Below are 24514 nucleotides of genomic sequence, written 5' to 3'. Positions count from 1 at the left end.
AATGCTTTTTCTGCACCCATTGATATAATCATATGACTTTTCTTCTTTAGCCTCTTGATGTGATAGATTACATTAATTGATTTCTAAATGTTGAACCAGCCTTGCATACCTGGTCTATATCCTACTTGATCATGGCATATAATTTTTTCTATACATTGCCAGATTCAACTTACTAATATTTTGTTGAGGATTTTTGGATCTGTGTTTATGAGAGATATTAGCCCATAGTTTTCTTGTAATGTCTTTGTCTCTTTTTGGTATTAAGGTAATGCTGACCTTATAGAATAAGTTAAGACATCACTCCCTCTGCTTGTATCTTCTGAAAGAGATTGTAGAGAACTGGTATGATTTCTTCCATAAGTGTTTGGCAGAATTCACCAGTGAACCCATCTGCCCCTGGTGCTTTTTTTAGGTTATTAACTACTTTAGGTTTTAGGTTATTAACTATTAATTCAACTTCTTTAATAGATATAGGTTTATTCAGATTTTCGATTTCTTCTTGTGTGAGTTTTTAGCAGATTGTGTCTTTCAAGGAATTGGTCCATTTCACCTAGGTTATCAGATTTCTGAGCTTAAGTTTTTCGTAATATTCCTTTTTTTTTCCTTTTAATGTCCATAGGATAGTGATTTCTACTCTTTCATTTCTGATATTGGTAATTTGAGTCCTCTCTGTTTTTTTCTTAGCCGGGTTAGAGGCTTATCAATCATACTGATATTTTCAAAGAACTGGTTGTGGGGGGTTTTTTCCTAATGATTTTCTGTTTTTAATTTCATTGATTTCTGCTCTAATTTTTATTATTTCTATTCTTCTGCTTACTTTCAACTTTAATTTGCTCTTATTTTCTAGTTTCCTCATGCGGAAGCTTAGATGAATGATTTTGCATCTGTCTTATTTTCTAATATAGGCATTCACTGCTATGTATTTCCTTCTAAATTGCTTTTGCCACATCCCACAAATTTTAATAAGTTGTGTTTTCATTCCTATTTAGTTCAAAATATTTTTTAATTTCTTTGAGATCTCTTCTTTAACCCATGTATTATTTAGAAATAGGCTGTTTTATTTACAAGTTTTTAGAGTTTTCCAACTATCTTTCCATTATCAATGTCAGTTTACCTTCCTTGCAGTCTGAGAGCAGACATTGTATAATTCCTATTCTTTCACATTTGTTAGGATATGTTTTGTGGCCCCAAATGTGGTCTATTTTGGTGAATGTTCCATGTGAGCATAAAAAGAATTTGTAATCTGTTGTTGGATGAAGTAATCTATAGATGCACATTATGTCCGGTCGTTTGATGGTGTTATTGAGTTCCACCATGTGCTTACTGATTTTCTGAGTGCTGAATCTGTGCATTTCTGGTGGAGGGGTGTTGAAGTCTCCAACTGTAATAGTGGATTCATCTCTTTCTTCTTGCAGTTCTGTAAGTTTCTGCCTCCTGTATTTTGATGCTCTGTTAGGTGTATTCCTGTTAAGGATTATTATAACTTTCTTGCTCTAAAGTTTGCCATGTCTGAAATTGATATAGCTACTCCTCTTTCTTTTGATTACTGTTAGCATGGTATATCTGTCTCCATGCAGTTACTTTTAATCTGTCTGTGTCTTTATATTTAAAGTGGGTTTCTTAGAGGCAATATATAGTTGGGTCTTGTTTTTTGATCCACCCTGATAATCTCTCACTTTTGATTGGTGCATTTAGACCATTGGCATTTAAAGTGACTATTGATATAGTTGGATTAATATCTACCGTATTTGTTACTGTTTCAATTTGTTGCCCTCATTCTTTGTTCCTATTTTTGTCTTCTAATCTTTTTCTGCCTTTTGCAGTATTAATTGAGCATTTTATATGATTCCACCTTCTCTCTTTTCTTAGTGTATCAATTATATTTTTTTAAACTTGTTTTAGTTGTTGACCTAGAATTCACAATATACATTTACAGCTAATCAAAATCCACTTTCCAATAACACTACCACTTGATGGATAGTGTGAGTACCTTATAAGAACAAAATAACCTAAATTCCTCCCTCCTTTTACCATTGCTTCATTCGTTTCATTTATACACAAGTATACATAAGCATATGTATATATACAACATAATCAATTATACTGTTGCTTTAATTTTGAACAAACTGTTAGCTATTAGATCAATTAAGCATAAAAGTAAAAGTTTTTATTTTACCTTCAGTTATTTCTTCTCCATTGTTCTTCCTTTCTTTATGTAGATCCAAGCTTCTGACCTGTATCATTTTCCTTCTCTCTAAAGAATCTTTTTGTTTCCTGCAAGGCAGAGCTACTGGCAAAAAAAAAAACCCTCAATTTTTGTTATCTGAGAAAGTCTATATCTCCTTTACTTATAAGGGATATATCACAGGGTATATAGAATTCTAGCTTGGTGGTTTTATTCTCTCAACACTTTAAATATTTCTCTCCACTCTTTTCTTGATTGCATGGCTTTTGAAGAGAAGTCAAATGTAGCTCTTATCTTTGCCCCTCTCTAGGTAAGGTGTTTTCCTCCTCTGGCATCTTTAAATATTTTTGGTTTTCTATAGTTTATATATGATACGCCTAGGCTTGGGTTTTTGGGGTTTTTGGGGGGAGATTGGGTTTTTTTGGAGGCATGGGTATTATCCTGCTTGGTGTTCTCTGAGCTCCCCAGATCTGTGGTTTTGTGCCTGTCTTTAATTTGGGACAATTCTTAGTCATTATTTTTTCAGGTGTTTCTTCTATTCCTTTTCTTCTCCTTCTGGTATTCCCATTATGCATATGTTACACTATTTGTAGCTGTCCCACAGTTCTTGGATATTCTCCTCTGTTCTTTATAGTTTTTTTAGTCATTGCTATTCAGTTTTAGAGGTTTCTAATGAGATATGCTCAAGATCAGAGTTTCTTTCTTTAGCTGATCCTGTGATCAAAGGCATTCTTCATTTCTTTTATAGTGTTTTTTTTAAGATTTCATTTATTTATTTGAGAGAGAGAATGAGAGAGAGAGAGAGAGCACATGAGAGGGGGGAGGGTCAGAGGGAGAAGCAGACTCCCCGCCGAGCAGGGAGCCCGATGCGGGACTCGATCTTGGGACTCCAGGATCATGACCTGAGCCGAAGGCAGTCACTTAACCAACTGAGCCACCCAGGCGCCCCATCTTTTATAGTGTTTTTTATCTCTAGCATTTCTTTTTGATTCTTCCTTAGAATTTCCATCTCTTTGCTTACATTGCCGATCTGTTCTTGCATGCTATCTACTTGTCCATTAAAGCCCTTAACATATTAGTCATTGTTGCTTTAAATCCCTGGTCTCTTCATTCTGACATGTCTATCATAGATAGGTCTGGTTCTGATGCTTGTTCTGTCCCTTCATACTGTTTTTTGCCTTTCAGTATGCCTTGCCATTTTGTCTTAATAGCCAGGCATGATGTACTGGGTAAAAGGAACTATTATAAAAAGGCATTTATTAATGTGGTGGTGAGATGGGGGGCAGGGAAGCATTCTGTACTAGTATGATTAGGTCTCAGTCTTTTAGCAAGTGTGTGCCTCTGGACTATGAACTTCACAAGTACGCCTTAGTCTTCCCCTTTCCAACCACTCCCCTCTTAGGTGAACAGGATGGCTACAGTGGGCACAAGTTGGGTATTTCCCTTTTCCCAGGTCAATTAGACTCTGATAAAATCCAAGCAGTTAGGCTGTGGTTAAATAGTTTCCCTCAGGGTAAATCTTGTTGAGAAAAACCGAACGCTCTGGCATATTTCAAAATGTTTTTTTCCTCTCTCCCTGCCCAAAACATGAGAAGATTTTTCAGTGATATTCACTGTGAGAACCTGGTAGGGCTCCAGGAGGTAAAACTCACAAAAGTGCGGGCCCTCTTCCCTGTCCCCCCCATGACTGCATCCCCCTACAGTGTCATCTCCCAGACTTGTCCACGTGAGCGTCTAGCAATTTCTCCATTACATACGGTTCAGGTTTCTCTACTCTGGCACCAGTTCCCATGGAGGTTTGTGATTCAGTCTGTATTCTTAGTAAGTTGTGATTCTCTGTATTCTCCTGTCTGTCTTTCTGATCTTAGGAGAAGTGATTTGCCCTATGACCACACTTCTCTTTTGGATCTAAGAAGAGTTGTTGATTTTCCAGTTCGTTCAGCTTTTGGTTATTGTAGGGACAACTTCCAAGCTTCTTACTACATGCCAGACCAGAGCTGGAGGTCCTCAGATTATTCCAACTTAATATGGCAAGTTTGTATCAGGCCCTAAAGCAGAGATTCAAAAGAATTGGTTGAATACTTATGTAACATGAGCATTTCTTACCGGAATTTTGAGAAACCCTTCAGTAGTAGGTAGTGTGGGTTGGATTTAATATTTATTGTGACAAGCCTAGCTTATAGACTGGCATTGGGGAATAAGGCAAGTCAAGCTCTCTCTCCTCTGGGTCTTACCCACCTACTACCTATTCCCCTCCCATCTCCAACTCAGGTCTCAGTTGAACATCTTTTCCTTCAAGAAGTCTCCTTGATCACCACCACCCACCCCTACCACCTTCTCATATGGTCCCATTACACCCTAATCTCATTCTGTAACTCCCATCGCTTCTTTCATTTCTCATTCAGTATGTCTCCCCCCATTAAACTGTTCAACATGAAGGGGAGGAACCACATCTATGATCACTGTTGTATCCACTGCACTTTGCATTCTGTATTGTTGAATAAATAAATAAATGATAGTAGATTCATACAGAAATATGCCTCCTCAGGTGGCTACTATATGTGGTTGGTATTATTAACTACTGTATCCTGATTATTCTGTCATAATTTTATTACTCATTATCTTCAAAAAATTCTTAAGAACCTTAATTATAATGTACTTACTATTCTAAATTGGTATCTTGATTATTGATAAATAGTTCTTGCCATCCTTGCTCTTATTCCTTGTGTTACATTTTTTGATTTGGCAAAGGCCATTGAGGCAGTATTTTTCTTTTTATTTTTAGCTTGTATCATTGTTGAAGACTTGGAAAAAGCAATTAAGTAACATTGCCACACAACCAGGATTGTAAAAAAAAAAATTACTTTATACTATCTACTATAAACTTGCTATTAATTGTAATTTTCAGTAACAGAATATTTGGACTTAAAATGTTTAGACATAACAAAACAATTTAGCAGTATTGTTTTAGATGACTTGGATTCTTTTTTTTCTGGCAAACAAGGCAGTTGGCTTCATCAGTGCAAAAGGTTTTACTCCTGGCAGATAACAATAATGATAAGCCCAGAAATGCTCCCATGGGTACTAAGAACTAATACCAGAATAACCATTTGCTTTGCAGTATGGCTTATGGTTGAATTAGTAAGGTCACTAATTTCTTTTTTCTTAACAACTGCTGCTGATGGTTATCTTGTGAAATGATAAGTGTGTGGTTTAAGCCTAATTTTTAGGAGCTGAGCATAGCCCAGCCCCTGCTCTGATGGTGAACACATGTTAACATTTCTCATTGTTGTCCAGAGAAAAGTAAGCTATTTGCTAGTCAAATGCATTCATTCAATGGATGATTATTTATTGAGCACCTACTTATTGGCCGTTCATTGGGTTATACCCTAGACATATAAAGATAAATAAAATAGCAAGTTCCCTGCCTTCCAGAGGCTATGAGTCAATCAAGAGAAATGAGAATTAAATGTTGATAGATCTGAGACCCCCCCATAATGGAAATTTTGGTTACTAACTCCTGCCAATGTGACACTGTTTACACATATTCTTATGTGTGTTTGCAACTTGGAATAATTTCAGACATCTGTGTTTTGATTGTTTGCAATAAAAAGTAGCTGAAGAATAACATTATTGGCATTAAATTATTATTAACTATAGATGTATTTGAGTGCACACAATATCATAGAAATAATTTATATGTGGAAATGGTATACTTTTAGTCTCATATGAAATTGCTAAAGGTAACATTCACGAAAAACCTTTTCTCTGAAATACAATGTTGTATGTATCAGCCACTTAATTATTTTGCTCAACAACAACAAAAATTAACACATCACTCATATAATTTGATTGGGATGACTTAGTTAGAAATTATATTTTAATAACTAAATTTTAATTTAGAAATGTTTGTGTTCAGAAATGGTGAGATAACTTGGTAATAAGAAGAATCTGACACACACTTAGAGAAAACCATGCATAAAATGACAAGTTCCTCAAGATTTATAGGCGCCCAGTTACTTGGAATAGAATGAGAGTTAATGCTATGTCTTTTTTCCCATTCTGCCAGCTAGACAAGACCTCTTATTTAAAGGGCAGGGCTCCCTCCACTGTTGTTAAATCAAGGCTCTGCTGTCTTGCCCTCCATGATATTCACAGGATATTTATAACATTGGGAAGTACACAAAAAAAGGAAGCTGTTTAATAAAGAGCTTTGCATGTTGTAGTGCTATACATCATGTGGTTCAATTTAGATTCTCTGAAATATCAGAGTTAGTTAGAATGAAATTATCAAAAGGGGAAAAGTCACATGGCATTGGTACAAACAAGATGTGCCTATTTGTATTTATGTTTGCTAATGAAATTCAGCCATGGTTACCACTTTGATTTTAAGAGTCTTAGACCACCATTCAGTTTTATTCATTGTAATTAAATCTCTTGCCCACACGCAGACACAAGGGCAGCAAGAAAAGGGGGCATATTTTATCTTTTAAAAAACTATTACATAGCTTTGATATGAAGTTCCAGAGCTTCAAAGCTTTGTAGCATTAAAACAAAACAGCATGTCTCTCGGGGCACAGTCACCTCCTTAGGCGAAAGGAGGGTTTGAGAGAGGGCTTGGACTCTGAATCCAGAGACCCCACAGAGGGCAGGGCTGAACTGGGGCATCTGGGGGCAGGCGAATTTGAGACAACTTGATATAGTCTCCATTGTTGCTGCCAGAAGAGAAGTAGCAAAAGGCCAGATAGAAGCACAACTGGTTTTTACTGGTAAAACTTGGGAGTGGGGTGGGGCAGAAGGGAGGGCTAACTTAGCAGTCTTGTGAAACAGCATTTATACAAGAAATTCAGACAAGTACCTACCTTACCACCCAAGCTCAACTGGCTATTTTAATAAAGCAAACACTTGAGTTAACTTCGTAAGTAAGGACTAAGGAAAGCCTGTTGCTTCTCGTTTGCTCCACTCCCTCCCCACGTTTTCCCTCCAGCAAAGCCAAGCTAGTGGCTGTAGGACCCCTTCCCTCTGTGCTTCTTCCTCCCTGTAGGGTAGAGAACACTTGGGAAACCACCAGGCCCCTGATAACCGGGGCAGCTTCTGGGGCCCACAAATCACCTAAAATGCAAAGAGTTTCCCCTACACTTAGTTAATTGGGAGTTAGGGGGAGCTTGGGAAAGGGAGAATATATGCTCCAAATCCCTTTATTGTCCTTTTTACTACTGGATGTAACTCAAATTGGCCAACTCCAAACACATCCAGGCAGGCCACCTTATTTGCTGAGCCTTAAATCAGACACTGAGCACAGCCTTAGTAAAACTTCTATGGGAACACATGGTATGTCACCCCCTGAAGGTCCCAAAAATGCATACTTTTGCCATAGAACCTTTCAGCCACGTTTCTCTTACTAATTTTGATATTTCATCCATTTATCAAAATTATTCTTGTGGGCACTTAGGGAAATTAAGTGATTCTCCAAGGAAGAGCTAATCATATAGCAGAAGACTCAGTAGAATGAAAAGCTCATAATGGCCTGCCTTGTTCTAACTACTCACCTGTCCTGTTTTAGACATCATTAAGCCCCACCCCCCCACACACACACACTTCAGTCCCTTCACTTTTGTTCTGCTCCCAAGCGCTCTTAATCCGGAAAAACAATTTCTTTCCCTACATCTGTTTTCCCCATCAGGGTCAGAGAAGCTAAACACATAGCTTTGGGCAGAATGAGAACCATCCATAAAGAGCCCTAGACTGAGTCAGGAATCCTGGGCTGACCAGTGATGGGTCTCTTTCTTTCTCTCTCTTTCTCTCTCTCTCTCTCTCTCGGCATTGGTTTTTTCATCTGTTAAATTAGGAATTGGAAGAGAGGAGTTCACAAGATACTTTCCCATCCCAGAATTCTATTGTTCTTTGATTCTAGATATAAGCAAAGGGTTTTGTTCTGCTTGGTTTAGTCAGTTTTCCAAACTGCATTTTCTTTATGGAATTAAACATGGCGTGGCAGTCTGAAGGACTGTGTTCCTCTACAACAGCATCCGAGCATCGGGGAGGGTAAAACAATAATGACCCTCCAGTGAGAGATAGAGGTATCCCATCTGCCGTCTAGGTAAAAGGCATGATCAGAAAACCTTAATATCTATTTCTCCTATATTAAATTAAATGCCAATATTAGGATCTCCATTAAGAAACATGATATACTGTATAATCATGACAGATTCTGAAAGGGAGCCATTTATTGACAAAACCAATTTTGGGGGTCTGTTAGTGGTATATTCATCCACTTTCTCTCCATTTTCAGCCCTCACCATGCATCCAAACCACCTGGATTGCTCAAACTCCACTCAGGCCAGTCGGCTTGAAGGAGAGCTGGAGTATCTATTATTTTTCTAAGTTTCTCAAGTGATTTGGGCATACGTGGGTTTTTTGTTTGTTTGTTTTTTGTTTCTATTTTTGTTTTTTACTATATACTGTTCTCAAAATTGGTTTGGAAAATAAGGACCAGTTGCAAATTCCTCCAAACTGAAGATGATTTAGATTCAAGTCCCATCTCTGTCCTCTGAAGTATTATACCAGTCTGCTCTAGTTTAAACTAGAATTCAAATTTTAATTTACCCTTTAAGTGATGTTGAGCAAGAATTGAGTTTGTTAGGACTAGGAGAATATGTATGTCGATAGTAATCTGGGTAGAATAAATTATGTGAGATTTCAAGGATTCTGTTTTCTTTTGCTTAGTGTAAGACAGTGTGGTGTAATGAAAAGTGTACAGACTCTGGGTTTGAAATCCTAAATCTACCACTCACTAGTCATGTCACTTTAAAAGGGGGAATAATAACTTTTTTTTTTTTCACTAGTTGTGTTAAGACTAAATTAGATATGGGCATGAAAGTGCTTCATAAACTATAAACCATGTATCTCAGCACTTTTATAGGACTGAGTCCTTAAACCTGTGGGATATGATACTCTCTCCAGGTAGATGTGTCAGAATTAAGTTGAATTGTAGGACACTCACATATACTTCATTTCTAAAGGCCCAAGACAGACAGTTTTGGTTCTATTGCTTGAATTCCTATAAACTTGAATAATTTGATTTTAGCAAATCTTTATTGAGTTCTTACTTTATGTAAGCCACTATGTGCTTGGTGGTACAAAGGATACATAGAGAAGTAACACAGTCCTGGCTCTCACTAAGCTTCTAATTTAATGTTAAAGGTTTAACTATCAAGTAAAATGCACTAAGAGGTCATTCTCAAGAGTGGGAAGGAGTCTCTTGTAGGCACCATATAGCTGGGTCTTTTCTTTTTTAATCCATTCAAGCACTCTATGTCTTTTGATTGGAAAATTTAAACCATTTACATTTAAAGTAATTATTGATAGGTAAGGACTTACTATTGCCATTTTGTTAAATGTTTTCTGATTGTTTTGTAGTTCTTTTGTTCCTGCCTTCCTCTCTCACTTTCTTTGAAAATTGATTATTTTTAAGGTGGTATGCTTTGATTCTTTTCTCATCATTTGTATATTTTTTATAGGTTTTTTTTGTGATTACCATGAGGCTTTCATAGTAAATTTTTTAACAGTCTGTTTTAAGTTGAAAACAACTTAACTTCCATTGCCTGAAAAAATTCTACACATTTACTTGCCCCCCAACTGAATGTTGATGTCACAGTTTACATTTTTTCATATTGTATACCCATTAACAAATTATTGTAGCTATAGTTATTTTTAACACTTTTGTCTTTTAACTTATATTTTAGAGTCTAGTGATTTGCATACCACCATTGCAGTTTTAGAGTATTTTTAATTTGTCTATATATTTACCTATATCAGTGATTTTAATACTTTAATGTTTTCATGTTACTAATTAACATTCTTTTGTTCATCTTGAAGAACTCCCTTTAGCATTTCTTGTAAAGCAGGTCTAGTGGTGATCAGTTTCCTTAGCTTTTATTTGTCTGGAAAAGTCTTTATCGCTACCCGGGAACTACTTTCCTGGGTTAAGTATTCTTGATCAGCATTTTATTTTCTTCAACCACTTTGAGTATATTATCCCACTGTTTCCTGGTCTGAAGGATTTCTTATGAGAAATCTGCTGATAGCCTTATCACGGTTCCCTTGTATGTGATGACTCTTTTTAAAACTCTTGCTGCTTTCAGAATTCTCTCTTTATCTTTGATATTCAAGATTTTGATTATATTGTCTCAGTGAAGATCTCCTTGGGTTGAATCTTTTTGGGAATCTTTAAGTTTCATGTAGCTGGATGGCCATCTCTCCCCAGAGTTTGGAAATTATCAGCCATTATTTCTTTACATTTTCTGATCCTTTCTCTCTCTTCTCTTTCTAGGACTCCTATAACATGAATATTGTTTCGTTTAATGGTGTCCCCTAATTCACACAGGCTTTCTTTATTTTTCTTTTTTATTTCTTTTTTCTGTTCCAAATGGATAATATCAAGGATTCTGTCTTCAAGTTCACAGATTCTTTCTTCTGCTTGACTGAGCCTATTAATGAAGCTCTCTTGCATTTTTTATTTCATTGATTGTATAGTTCAGCTCCAAAATGCTTTTATGATTTCTCTCGGTTGAACTCCTCATTTTATTGTTGCATTGTTTTCCTAAGTTCATTTTGCTCTCTGTCTATGTACTCATGAATCTCTCTGCCCTTCCTTAAAATAATTGTTTTGAAATCTTTTTCAGGTAACTCACAGATCTCCATTTCTTTGGGGTTAGTAACATGAAAATTATCAAGTACCTTTGGTAGTGTCATGTTTCCTTGTTTCACATTTCTTGTGGCTTTGCATTGATGTTTGCTCACTTGAGAGGGGTCACCTCTTTCAGCCTTTTAGACTGACTTTGGTGGGGAAAGACTTTCAACAGAAAGTGGCTATGAGGGTTCTGGCTGGGTAGGTTTCTGTGTCTCTGATTCTGGAGGGGGCACAGCAGCATAATCTGTACACCTACGTCAACTGAGGTCAACACTGACAAAGACTATGGGGTTCTTCTTTGACCAAGACTGCAGAGGTACTATAAGCGGCAATAGTGTCTGGGGCTGTTGGGGTCCTAGGTGGAAGAGACAGCTGGGGTCTTCCTGCTCTCCTTTTTTTCCTGTGACAGGGAGTTCTACCCAAGGGCAATGCCTCTTGGTACCAGGTCGGGTGAACTGGCACCCAGTGCATCAGTTAAACCAGGGTCCTGGGGCCCATGTGCACTTGTTACGATGGCAGTCCAAATGTCTGGTGTGCATGCATGTGCAGCTCTCCCAAGGAACCAGGATCTGAGTCTCTGGGAATCACCACAGTGATTTGGACCCCAGGTTGGGGGCACACAGCAGTGGCACAGGCTGTGGAATGACAGGATACAGCAGTGACTTAGGCCCAGGATGAGGGGTACAGCAACAGCATGCCCTGGCGATGGTGGCTCAAAGCCCTGACAGGGCAGCAGCAGCTTGGCCTCCATGATGTCAGGCCAAGGCTGTGTCTCAAGACACAAGGCATGTGGTACAGAGCTGTAACGTTACAACCCACTGATGGCAAGTCAGTTCCATGGCTTAGGACATGGAGGGTGGGACAGAGAACAGCAACGGCAGCATCACAGCCTAGTGATGGCAGGTCAAAGCCACAACTTAGGACCCCAGGGGTCAGTCACAGAATAGCAGCAGCTCAGCCCCAGTGATGGCTGATCAAAGCCATGACTTAGAATCCTGAAGGCAGGGCCCAGAAAGCAACGGCCCTTCCAGTTTCACAAGTGGCAAGGTACTGTGGCATCCCAACCCCAAAGAGTGGGGCACAGTATCAACTGAGGCCCCTGGGGGCAGGTCTCACCACAGCAGTAACTCCAGTAAGTCCGTGGTGAGGAGAAACAGCAGTGGGGACTCCAGGGACTACTTTAGCTGGGTTCAGTGTTGGTGCAGACTGGGAGTGCTCGGTGGCAAAGTTTACAAGTGGCCACAGCAGTGATGAGGGTTATTAGGGTTATTAGGGTTCTCCTGCTCTCCTTTTCCCATCAGGTATAATCCCTCCGAAGGGGGTTCCTCTTTGCACTGAGCTGCTCTGGGCTGGGAGGTGGAGTGATGCAGGTAAAATGCTTCTTATACTTTTCTATGCAGCTATGCTCAGTATTTGAGCCCTGCAGGGTTTCTGCTGCTGCTTTGTTGTAGTCTGGAGCTTTCCCAGAGCTGTTTGGTCTGTCTGTAGTTGTTTATTCATTGTTTTTGTGGGGAGACAAGCTTTGGGACCTCCTAGCCAGCCATCTTGCCAGTGTCAGTCCCTACAGTGAAATTTTTGTTGTATTTAATTTGAAGTTTTGAGAAAGTGGAAGAGAATCAGGAAAGCTAGTAGTGGAGAATAAGTATAAATCCAAACTGGTGGAAGGGTAGTTTTATCTATAGTTAAAGCTTTACTAACCAAGTTAATGGTGCAAATAACATACATACAGTTGTTTTCGACTAGGAGCTACAGGTTATGTTTTGTAGCATATTTACCTTTTGTTTAAATATTAATCCTTTGCTTTTTAATATTAATTTATATTCCTTGAAATGTACAATTTATCATGGCCCATAAAAAAGGAGCAACAAACCCGGTTAAGATTTAAATTTTTGCTCTAGTTTGTCTATATGTAGATAAGAAAAAAATTGTATTTCAAAAGTGAAAACTTACGAGTTAATTTCTACCCATCAATGCCTAATGCAGTAGGCAGAATATGTGTCAGCTCATCCAGTTAGATTGAGATTCTGGTAGTAGGCTGTAATTTGGAGCCGAGTGAATATATGAATGTCAGAAATTGGGAGCTAGCTTGATCCTCAATTTAAGAAAAACAAAGAGCCTATGAACTGCAATTGGTCTTCAAAAAAAAAAAGAAGTATCTTTGCTGGCAACTTTAGAGATGTTAGCATGTCTAAGGGTTTCAACAAATTCACATAGGAGCAACTAGTAGAGAACAGAGTTTTATTAAATAAGAAAGTTTAAGTGGTATATAGCATGTAGAAGCTGGGTTGTTGAAGTCGGGTGTGTTATTGATTAATTTATACTTTTTAATAGTGGGGGAGGCGGCCCCAGCTTTTCCCAGTCAAGGCCTGGATTTTACTAAGTAGGAGTATCTATAAAGATACAGAAGCAGGGAGTCCTTCATAGGATCTGACAGTAGAGAGTAAGTTGGATACAAAGTGTTTCATGAGAATGTGGCTTCTGGAAGGCCCTCACACCGAGCAGTGTTTAAATTTAGTTTCAGTATTCACAACACAAACAGAGAGAAATTCATAGTTGACACAAAGATGAGTTGTCCTCATCCATCTTCCTTTAAAGTTGCTTTCTCTGGAAAGGATGCCAAATTTGGGATGTTCCCATAATCACCCTCCACAGACAACATACATCCTTTGTACATCAAAAGGAAAAAGCTGTGACTCAGGGTGGAGGACCCTAGGGGATCGGTTTGCCGAAATTGCTCTTCACTAATCACACATGCTTGTTTGTCCCTTCTCTATTTTAAAATTGGAATAGGAAGAACTTATTCCAGAAATCTGGGACAGCTCTAAACTCTGGCTTTCTCGTTAAACTTGGCTACTCAAAGTTTCTGCTACTAAATGTCTCTAGTCTTATAGTCATTTGCAAACAATAGTGATAAATCATCTGTGATGGTGAATTGATCTTTGAAAAGTAACCTTTTCAGTACTAGACAGAACCATTTCATATTGCCCACCCTGGAAAGATGAAACTTAGTAATTTCTCAGGTGTGCTCAGCCAAGACTCCCGTCTTCTCCTGAGCCAAAACTTCTTTTTCAAGCAAAACTCACTTCAACCATTTACCTTTATGAGGAATCCAGCTTTACTCCCAGGTCCATTTATCTCCATGTAAACCATCCCCATGCTTTAAATATTATGTTATGTTAAAGGTTGTCACTGTGGTTGTAAAATTTCAAACATCAAGGTCAAGAACCTGAAAGCATTACTTTGGCATAAGGCTCTCTAAGGCAACTGTGGTGGTAGGGGCTGTTTAAAGGCCTGAGGCTCCCCTGTCTGTGGTTGTGGGAAGACACTCTATCCATTCCTGCAAGTTATTTGCGGCTCTCTGAGGAACTCATTTAACACTGTTCTCCAGGGCACGCTCTTAGGAGGTAAAGCTGGACTTTTCTAGTCCTTGTTATTCTGTTTGCTTCAATCCAAGCATCCAGTGGCACAAAAAGTCTGATGGTAAAGGGCGAGCTCCCAGAGAGAGCCCTGAGGAATGAAAGGTGGAATGTGCCACTGTTCTCTCATCCTTGAAATGCTGATCTGCAGAGCCACATAACCAGCCTATGAAATTTCAGCCCGCGTCCCAAAGCCTGACAACCATAGTAAATCCTGAATAAGCTGGATATTTGGAGGAGAGGTTTTGAAGTTAATTGAATTTTATGATGAACAGAAAGTTACGCGGAAAACCTGTTTGGTTTCACCTCACGTAGGTAGAGGTCTTTCTGAAAAGCTTGGTTCCACTTTTCTCTCTTTGGGTGTAATTATAAATGTGATCTAACCATTTCTAGGTGTAAACTCTTCGGCACCTCCATAGCGTTACCTTACTCATAAAAACTTACTGTATATTTCCTATAACATGGCTGTTGAAGGTAAATGTATTGGACTGGAAGTGTACAAACTCTAGCATCAAAGTTATTAGCCTAGGGCGCCTGGGTGGCTCAGTTGGTTAAGCGACTGCCTTCGGCTCAGGTCATGATCCTGGAGTCCCGGGATCGAGTCCCACATCGGGCTCCCTGCTCAGCAGGGAGTCTGCTTCTCCCTCTGACCCTCCTTCCTCTCATGCTCTCTGTATCTCATTCTCTCTCTCGCAAATAAATAAATAAAATCTTTAAAAAAAAAAAAAAGTTATTAGCCTAAAGGAAAAAAAATCCTTGATATGAGGTTTTGTCATTTTTCTGTTTTTCTGAAAACAGATTGTAGAAAAAATCCATCTAATTGAGGGTTATGCATTCTCTGAGTATGACTAGTCCTCGTTTAAATAATGAAAAATGTGGTGAAAAGGGTAATTTTCTTCCTAAGTCCTGGATTTTAGTTCTCTTTCATTCTGGGTTTCATTATGAGACTCAAGACAAGTCACAAGAGGCCCTGTGTAGTCCAGCTCTTGCAGTTCTGAGCTGTAGAATAGATCTTGCAGGAAGAAAAATCATGCAGTTTTACTTGATTTACTGGAATACATCATATTCTTGCCATTAGTATCCATTTTCCCATTTTCTTTTATGGAATATTTTATTCCACTATGAATATTCATATGTACATCTATATGTACATGTGTATGTATGTAAAATTATGTAAGATTCGAGCTTTCTATAACGTCAATAATGTACAGAACTCCTTAGAGATCACTGTGTTTTAGCAAGGAGGAAAGGCCTCTGCTAGTGTCTGTTTCCAAGCTTTTCACGGAGGCTATAAATTAGGCCTGGGAAGGCTATAACAAGTCGGTAATTTATAGACTATTAAGATAGTTAATTAGAAGTGATTCTTGAGCATATCCAATCGAGAACACATGTTTATAAAGGACAAACAGATTCAACACAACATGTCTTTGACCTAACCAAACCCAATCAGTTAACAAAAGGGGATATCTTATTTTGCATATCTCCCACTCCCCCCCAAAATAGAATCGCTAACCACTTGTTAACCACACTGACTTTCTATCAGAGTGGTGCCCCAAATGTTCAGATCGAGCACCCTATTAGAGTGTAGGCAGCAGAGTCTACAAGACAGGAAGAAAGCCCTTCTTGCTTTTTTGCCTCCTTTCCTGGTTTGACTTGATGTGATAATTCATTGCAGATTTCTTCTTCTTTGACAGAGTGCCTACCGCAGGAATGGGATGGCTTTTCTGGCCTGCTGATGGGACTGTGACTGTAACAACAGGAAAGGCACTGTTATAGTAAGGTGATTTCTGTTCCCCTCTTTGGACAAAATAAAATACAAGTTTACCTTCTCTGTATCCTCAGGAGTGGGTTGGTTTGTTGTGACTATCAACTGGCTGACTCCAGCTCTTTTTCCAGACCCCTCAGTGTTTCATCTTGTTTACTGGCTGGGCCATTTAGCTAATTAATGGCAGGATGTTTGGGAGAGTGTGTAGGTGGACAAGAATGCAGATCACACAATTTTGAAATTTTAATTTGGAATGGATTTACTGCCCTCAGCTCACATATCTTAAAAGCAGTGTCTTTTCTCCTCTCCCCCACCCCCCCGCCAATGTTTAGTCTATGTTTTATTTGATGCATTTTGTAATCCAGGTTTGGGACAAAGGAAACAAAATTAAAAGGACAGTCACTTCTCCCTTTGTACTGTCCCACCAACTTCACTGCAACATCTGCTGATTACGTATATCCTACATGTATTTTAGAGACAAATACTCGTTTTATAAACTCACACTAATCAGAGACCTAATTGATCCGATGAACTGGCTGTCCCCAGCTTCGCATCCCTTCCCCCCACTTACAGAGTCCATGTTAGTTTTTCATGCCTTCTTCCCGAACTTCCTGCAGATCTGCCTGTCATGTGTGTTCTCCCTCTTATAGGCCCTCCTCCCCTGTCTTCATGTCTCTCTGTCCCCTGTCCCTCCTCTGGCCCCGGGCCCACCACACACACACACACACACACACACACAGCCATTTTAGGGGCACAATAATCAGAATCTGTTGACAAAGGGGAGTTGAATGATTTGCTTTATCCCTTCAAAGCGCTCCCGCAGCTACACGGGAATTGTGGACTGGGTCATTTCTTGCTGGGAGCAGCTGAGCTACCCTTCTGGCATCTGTACTTTCTCCATTAAATGAGGAATTCGAACTTTGGAGAGCAAATCAAAATGTAGCAGATGTAATTGTACAGTTCCTGATTCAACTTGAATTACAAAAAAGGAAGTTATTTCTTTAATTCGGTAAGACTTCTGTGCAATTTTATTTTTATCATGGTTTTTGCACACACCGAAAGAGCCTTTGTAAAGCATTAATAAAAACAGAAATAAGAAGCATGAAAGATTTTCCGCCTGTGACCAAATCATCATGAGGCTCCGTTAATATGATTGTGCCATATTATTCACATTTGTTAACTATCATTTACCTGTTCTGTGTTAGTCCTTCCTTCTGGAAAAAATCTTCATGTCAAGAACAAAAAAACGCAGATATATAATATATATCAAAAAATTGCCAAGGGGTTTCGATGTTCCATCTGTGCTTGTTGAAATGTATGATTAAACTTTTCTTTTTATCATCATTCTTATTTTTCTTGGCATCCCTAATCATGGAAAATTATAAGCTTGCAGTAAACATCCTAACTTTTAAAACGACAGCATTTATTGTATTTGGTTTCGATCTGCCAGGCTTATAGATGTATAAAATTTTCAGGGGCTAATTTTTCACATCAAAATTCCTTCTCTCCCACATTTTACATTTTAAAGTATGCACAAGGCAAAAAATACAGGGTTTAGGTTTTTTCCCTTCATTTTATTCTACCTGATCTCCTTATAGTCCCAGAGAAGGAAGACTCAACGTACATTTCTCTCAGAAATATGACAGGTCTGTGTTTTTGTTGGTCTGGCGTATGTTTGTCTATCTTGAACAGTCTGACAGGTAATTATTTATAAAATCTGGTTTTGCCCAGTAAGTCCATATAATAACCTTTCACTTTTCATCATAAGCCAGTGAGCTGAATTTAGAATAAAACAAGGTCATTTATGTCTGTCCCAAAACAGCCTAGATGTCCCCATAATTGCTCAATATTAATATTTTTAATTCTTTTTTTTTCTTTTCTACACTTAGCTCCTTTCTCTGACTCTTTCAACAACATTGAATTTGAAGTGAAATGAAATTTTCTTAAGCAGCAGATATAGAAAAAAATTTATAGAAGGAAAATCTCAGAAAATGCGACTTCAATAAATTGCTCTCTCAAGATTAAAATGTTAGGTAAAATCATAAAATGTTAGAGCAGAGATGGTCTTTAGAGATCACTGTAAACAACCATTCATTTTCCCAGTGAAAGTATGTAGCCTGGAGAGGGAAGTTAACTTTCCCAAGGTCACTCAGTAATGGCAGTGACAGACCAGAGACCAGATCCATGGCCCCTCATTCTCAGGCTACCATTTTGCTCCAGCATACTGGATTTGCATAAAATACTACCAAGACACATTTGGGATTTTATGGCATGTTTATCCTAGACAATAACCTACATTTATTTTTTAAATGATACTAATTTGGGCACACTCTAAAGCATACGTGTTACATTAAAATCTTCCTCAAAGGGCCCATGGTATACTTAAGTAATCTGTATTATATGTCAGTTTACATCAGTCTTTTAAAAAAAAGAGGTCTGCAAGCAGGGGGGAGGGGACTAGCACACTTTGAGCACCGACTCTGTGTCAGGAACCTCACCTCTGGGATTTCATTGATCTTCACAATGACTTCATGAGGTAGAGGCTATCAAAAACAAAAACAGCCACATCAGGCTCATTTCTAAATCAAATGTGAATACACAAAATAATCTCTATTTTTGTAGCCTTGTGTTTTGGAGCTCAAATCTGAAAAAAATAAATAAAACCGACAAATCAATAAAAATAGCCTCTCTTATGGGAAATTGACACGGCCTCATAGATCTGAGAGTAAAGGAAATAGAAATATTTCTCCCTTCACCTGAGTTTGGAATGTGACGTTCCGAACATGCGGTCCTGAGCTATGTCATTAACCTTCCTGCCTTCACATATTGCAATAGTTAAGATTCAAAAATAATGTTCCAATTTTAGAACCAAGGGTTTTTATTTAAAAACCATCAGAAGCACAAATATTTTTTAAATAGTGTATATAATTCCTGTACCTGGGGAAAATTCTTCATTTATTACTGTTTGTCCTTTGTTTCTTATAAAATAATAAACAATCCACATTTAATGCTTTTACCACGTAGAAGACAAATAAACATTAAGTGGTGATTCTTGGTCTGAAAGAAAACAAGTTTACTTGTCTAGAAATTATAAGGTTTAATTTTATGAAAAAAATGTTATATAGTTCCCAAATCAGGTATTTCTTCCCAGTTCATATAACCCCTTGTGTAAAACTGAATCACTACAGAGAAAGTATTCCCTCCTCTACCCTCCTGGAATTTAGATAGAACCTTCCCAAGTTGCATTTAAAATTCTACCTTCAGCCATGTATACATCTCATAAACTATTTTACAGTTTCCGGTATGCTCTGGCTGAACATTTCATAGTACATAAACACTTCTGCAAATAATAGGAGGGCATCAAGTTGAATGAATATGTCAAGGCAGTGGCTCCCACAGAAAGCTGATTCTCCAGCAATGTATTTTTCTTATTTTTATCTCCTTACTTGAAATCCAAGATGAAACTTTCCATGCTCTTAGAGTAAAGGGAGGGGGGTGGAGGTAGGCAGGGGACTCTAGCAGTTTTCGTGGAGTTGTGTTCATTAAAGCAGAGGCTTTCTGCAGAGGGCATCAAGCCAAACTTAAACAACAAAACCATGCCTGCAGGAATTGGATATGAATGTGATGGTCAAATAAGGGCCAGATGCCTTTAAAAACTCAAATATTAAAAAAGTCATATCTCTTAAAGTAAGTCTCCAGTGTTGGGAGTGATACTGTAGTGCTAAAAAAAAAAAAAAAAAGCCAACACAAGGAAAGAGACTTGCATTTGTTTTCTGGGCCATCATAAGTCATGGGAGTTTTGGCAATTGAAGCATATTTTAAAATAATCAATTCCTAGAAAGTCACAAAAAAACTACATATAATATTTCATTGTTGGACACCACTGTAATTCTGTATAGAGCATTATATTCACATTCCTCCTTCTGCTCATCACCATCCAATATTCATTATTCCCATTTTTTTCCAAAGGAAAAAAGTAGAAAAAAAAATATTGGGAAAAATCAAGAATCAAGAAGATTGCTTATTTAATTTTACTTAAACCAGGTAACACTTCACTTGCTTTCAAAAATGAGTCTATATTTTACCAGCATTTTAAGAATAAGTCTGACATAATAATGCCAGCACTCCACGTGTCATCCTGTGTACCAAGCACTTCGTGCAAGTTGTCCCATTAGATACTCACAGCCCCTCTATGGGATGTGCCCTGTTATTCCCCCCATTACCCATACATAGTAGAGAGGAAGCTGATGGAGCTAACATTTGTACCCAGCCGCTTTGACCCAAAGCCCATGTCCTTCACCACCGTTCCACAGCATGGAGCATGCTCGAGTATAGGTCTCTAATAATGTGTTAAAGAGAATTGCTGCTCTGAGCCCAGAAGCACTTCTCAGTTCCAAAAATCTTGGTTACAAGAAAATTTCATTTTAACTGAATATTCCTTCTCTAAGGCCAAGTATTAGGTATATAATGGACTATCACATCATGTGTAATAGACTGTAGTTACACTGGATGATGCCAAGTCCTCTATAATGTCTTAAACCTTAATATAAATACATATGATCAATGCACATACTCAGAGTCCCTATACAAATTGTGAGAAAAACTTCCTCAAAGATCCAAGATCCATGTTTATAAAGACTCTCCTGTATGAAGATTACATTTCTCCAGAAGGCTCTAATTACTTACACTACTATTTTATGCTTTCATACAAGGTATGTACATCCTGTTATAAAATAATCCCCATCTTGTTTACATGTGTTTGCAGTGGCAGATACACAGGTACATATGACAGTCACTTGAAACTTTGTACAAATGCCCTTTTTTTTAAATTTTATTGTATTTTGTTATGTTAATCACCATACATTACATCATTAGTTTCTGATGTAGTGATCCATGATTCATTGTTTTCGTATAACACCCAGTGCTCCATGCAGTACGTGCCCTCCTTAATACACATCACCAGGGGACGCCTGGGTGGCTCAGTCAGTTAAGCGTCTGCCTTCGGCTCAGGTCATGATCCGAGTCCTGCATCAGGCTCCTTGCTCAGTGGGGAGCCTGCTTGTCTCTCTGCCTGCCACTCTCCCTGCCTGTGCTTTCTCCCTCTCTCTCTCTCTGAAAAGTAAATAAACAAAATCTTAAAAAAAAAAAAAAAAAACTTAAAAAATACACATCACCGGGCTAACCTGTCCCCCCACTCCCCCTCCCATCTAGAACCCTCAGTTTGTTTCTCGGAGTCCCATGAGAGACCGTGGACTCCAAATGCCCTTTTTAGATATTTGCTCCTTAATGATGACATAGTCATTGTTTCTCCTGGCCCAGGATTTCTGTGCATGTGCTTGGGGGGAATGGCAGACGGGGAGAGAAAATAAAGTGGAAAGAAAGTTGCTGAGCGTGGTATGAATCAGAAATGATTTTCCTCTCTCATCAGTAGTTAGCAGCTTCCCTAATTCAACCCTAGGTCTGCTCTGCCTCAGCTCAAGTCACTTGCTGACTTAGGTCCCTTAGGATTCCCAACTAGCAACACACCAGCCTATGGCCCAGCATACCTGCAGTGTTGTTTTCTGAATGGCATGGATTGACTTCTTCCACCCACTTTACTTATAAGAAGTTAGTTCACCTGCCAGTGCATTGGCCACTTCTTTTCACTTAGCCAAGTCATCCCTAAGCAGCAGTGAGCGTGCTGTGGGTGGGTTGGCTTGCCACTCTTCCATAGATCTGACCTGGGAAGAGACAGTGAGCCCAGATGGACTTAGACAGTTTGTTAGTTACGCGGCAACATAGGTGAGATCAGCATGGTGTCAACATCCTGTGTTCCGGGGGGGCGGGGGGGGGGTGCGCCAGATGACAGCAGACATGAGAGGTGGGGTACTCTACCATGGAGGCGCGAACCCGAAACTACAAGCAAGCAGTTTCTTAGTGTTTCCCCTACATATGTAGGACGTCCTGTGTTTCTGTTGCCAGCATGAAAAATAAATCTGCCTCCCGTTTCCTAGGTTTTCATGGTGGCCTCCTTCCCTAGCTCTTTCCCATAAAGGTTGCCTCAGTGCATGCTACCTTCTGCTTCCTCTGAGCTAATTATGCCCCTCTTGTTCTTTATACTTCCTATTTTGTGTCGCTAATTGTCTCTCTGTGTGCCTTGTAGCCTGCACCAGATTAAGAATTTCTTGAGGGCAAGTCTTGGATGTATACCCTCTTGTAATCACCACATGCACATATTAGGTATTCAATAAACATATGTTGGTTGGTTGGTGGAAAAGAAATTATTCATTTAAACATAAGCACAGAATTTTTTTTTTTTTTTGGTTGGTTAAATCTCTTTAATCTTTTATTGATGCTTGTTTGGCTGCAATCTCATGAACTGTAGATGATCACAGCCTTTTTTCTTTTTTTTTTATATTTATTTATTTGAGAGAGAGAATGAGATAGAGGGAGACAGCATGAGAGGGGGGAGGGTCAGAGGGAGAAGCAGGCTCCCCGTCGAGCAGGGAGCCCGATGCGGGACTCGATCCCGGGACTCCAGGATCATGACCTGAGCCGAAGGCAGTCGCTTAACCAACTGAGCCACCCAGGTGCCCCCGATCACAGCCTTTTTCTTAAAGACAAATGCAGTGGCTCAGAGAAACCAGAGCACTCTGAGCATCAGGCTTCTTGTAGCCTTTATGAGTAGGTCACTGTAACTTCAGTCTTGTTTGAAGGGATTAGTGACCTCAGTGTCCCACCTGCATCTGTACAAACCTGAAAAAGAATTACAGACATACTAGCTATTTCTATATATAGCACCATCTTTGAAAATGTGCCAGTTCTCCTACTGGTTTATTTAAGGACAGTAAGCCATTTTAGGTTGAGATTTCCCTAAAGGTAATGCAGTAATATGTCCACTGACCATAAAGCAAATATGAAGATCTATTTAGCTTGAAAATAATGAGGTTTTGTGAACTGGAAGCAACAGTTTAGCACCCAAGACTAGCTTGCAATTAAAATGTCTGGGTTCTTTGTCTCTGTTATTCATTCATTCATTCATTCATTCATTCATTCATTCATTCATTCATGTAAAAAAAAGAATAGCACCCTTGAAAGCCAAGCAATCAATATGGAGTCTACAATTCCCAAACAGTGAGTCAGGGACCTGTGTGAGAGTGGAATTCATGAAAGGGGCCCAGGAGGCCACCTACATTAAATTACCTGTAGATTAAATAAACATGTTTTGCCCATGTAGGTGCCACTCTAGTTTTAAATATATACATATGTCCCCATGTGATTTATAAAATTCAATTCATTTAAAAGTGATCCTGAAATCCTGGTAGCTTTTTGACATTACATATGATTTTTCATTCAAGAGTTAACAAAAGTATAAGTTACAGAATGCATGGGTCCGGGTATTTCTTTATGTTAAAAAGTGTTTCTCAAGCTCAAAAAAAAAAAAAAAAAGATAGCTATTGCTTTCTGTGCTCTCACAGTAACTTTCATCAGGCTCTTCCGTCCTTTTGTGGTGATAGATTGTGCCTTCTGAAGATTTTTGAGCTGCTATAACTTAGATTTAACTGTATATTTTTCCTGTGACATAAAGTATCACCTGACTTTTTTTTTATATGTCTTATTTTGGGAAAAATTTATGATCTTTTTAACATTAGGAAGTTTTGCTTTTCCTGACATTTTATTGCTTTGCATATTTGAAACATTTCAATCCCAGACAATAAATACTATGTGATTATTGTTTTCATATGGATAGGCTATTTCCTCCTGGTTTTTCCCAACCCCTTTTCCCAGCTAATAATACTCAGAAATTTATTAATACTAAACTGTGCCATTCAACTTTTCCAGAATCGTGTATAATGAATGTTAAAAGAGGGACAGGTCTCAAAGAGGGGGAGTAGCGCTTAAAAAGAAATTGAGGCGTGCAGTTTTCTTTCAGTTGGATTTCAAATGTTTCCTGTTCAGGTGAAATGAAGATTATATGTATTCCATAAATCATTTTTATAAACTATCATAACCAGGGATTGCAGTAAATGGCATCTTTTTATATCCTTATTATGGAAACGAAACATCTCAGCAAAGTAGGTGGATGTGAATTGAGTAGGCCACGAACGCTCGGTGTTGGAAAGCACCCATTTTTAGAGCTCTCCTCACAGCTCCCTCCCCCTTCTTCAGGTCTTTTTTCAAATATCACTTTCCCAAGAAGGCCTTCTCTGCACACCCTTTCAGATACTGAAACCCCAGCCTCTGCCCTAGCACCTCATACCCCCCTTCCCTGCCTTCTTTTGTCACCCTAACACCTGCCTACCATTTCATATACTCATGTGTTTTGTTCATTCCCTCCTCCCTGTAGAACGCAGACTGTCCACTGCTGTACCCCCAGCACTTAGACCAGGGCCCGACACCTAGCACATGCTCAGTCAGTGCTTTACTAGATGGATGAGTCATTGATCAGTCTTGAGTTTTGCAGAGTCTTGCAATGC

The 24514-nt window shown here is 38.8% G+C and overlaps 1 protein-coding gene across 6 annotated transcripts in view; it reads left to right on the top strand.

The window, feature by feature from the left end:
- Positions 1-24514, top strand: part of SUPT3H (SPT3 homolog, SAGA and STAGA complex component) — a 562051-nt gene that overhangs the window by 519919 nt on the left and 17618 nt on the right. For 2 of the 6 annotated variants that reach the window (XM_064597674.1, XM_045866967.3), the window contains one exon: positions 15988-17753. The exons of 2 other annotated variants lie outside the window; for them this stretch is intronic. In XM_064597674.1, the coding sequence (XP_064453744.1) occupies positions 15988-16069 (82 nt within the window). In that variant the 3' untranslated portion in view covers positions 16070-17753. Of the gene's footprint in view, positions 1-15987; positions 17754-24514 lie in introns of those variants that run through there. 2 more of the 6 variants (XM_064597676.1, XM_064597675.1) reach the window with 2 other exon arrangements.

The sequence above is a fragment of the Mirounga angustirostris genome, unplaced genomic scaffold (genome assembly GCF_029215605.1).
Source record: "Mirounga angustirostris isolate CCGP_5_RB_7025 unplaced genomic scaffold, mMirAng1.0.hap1 SCAF_8, whole genome shotgun sequence".
In the NCBI taxonomy this organism is placed as follows: Eukaryota; Metazoa; Chordata; class Mammalia; order Carnivora; family Phocidae; genus Mirounga; species Mirounga angustirostris.
Note: the sequence above shows the minus strand (reverse complement) of the source record. Positions and strands in the feature narration are given on the sequence as shown.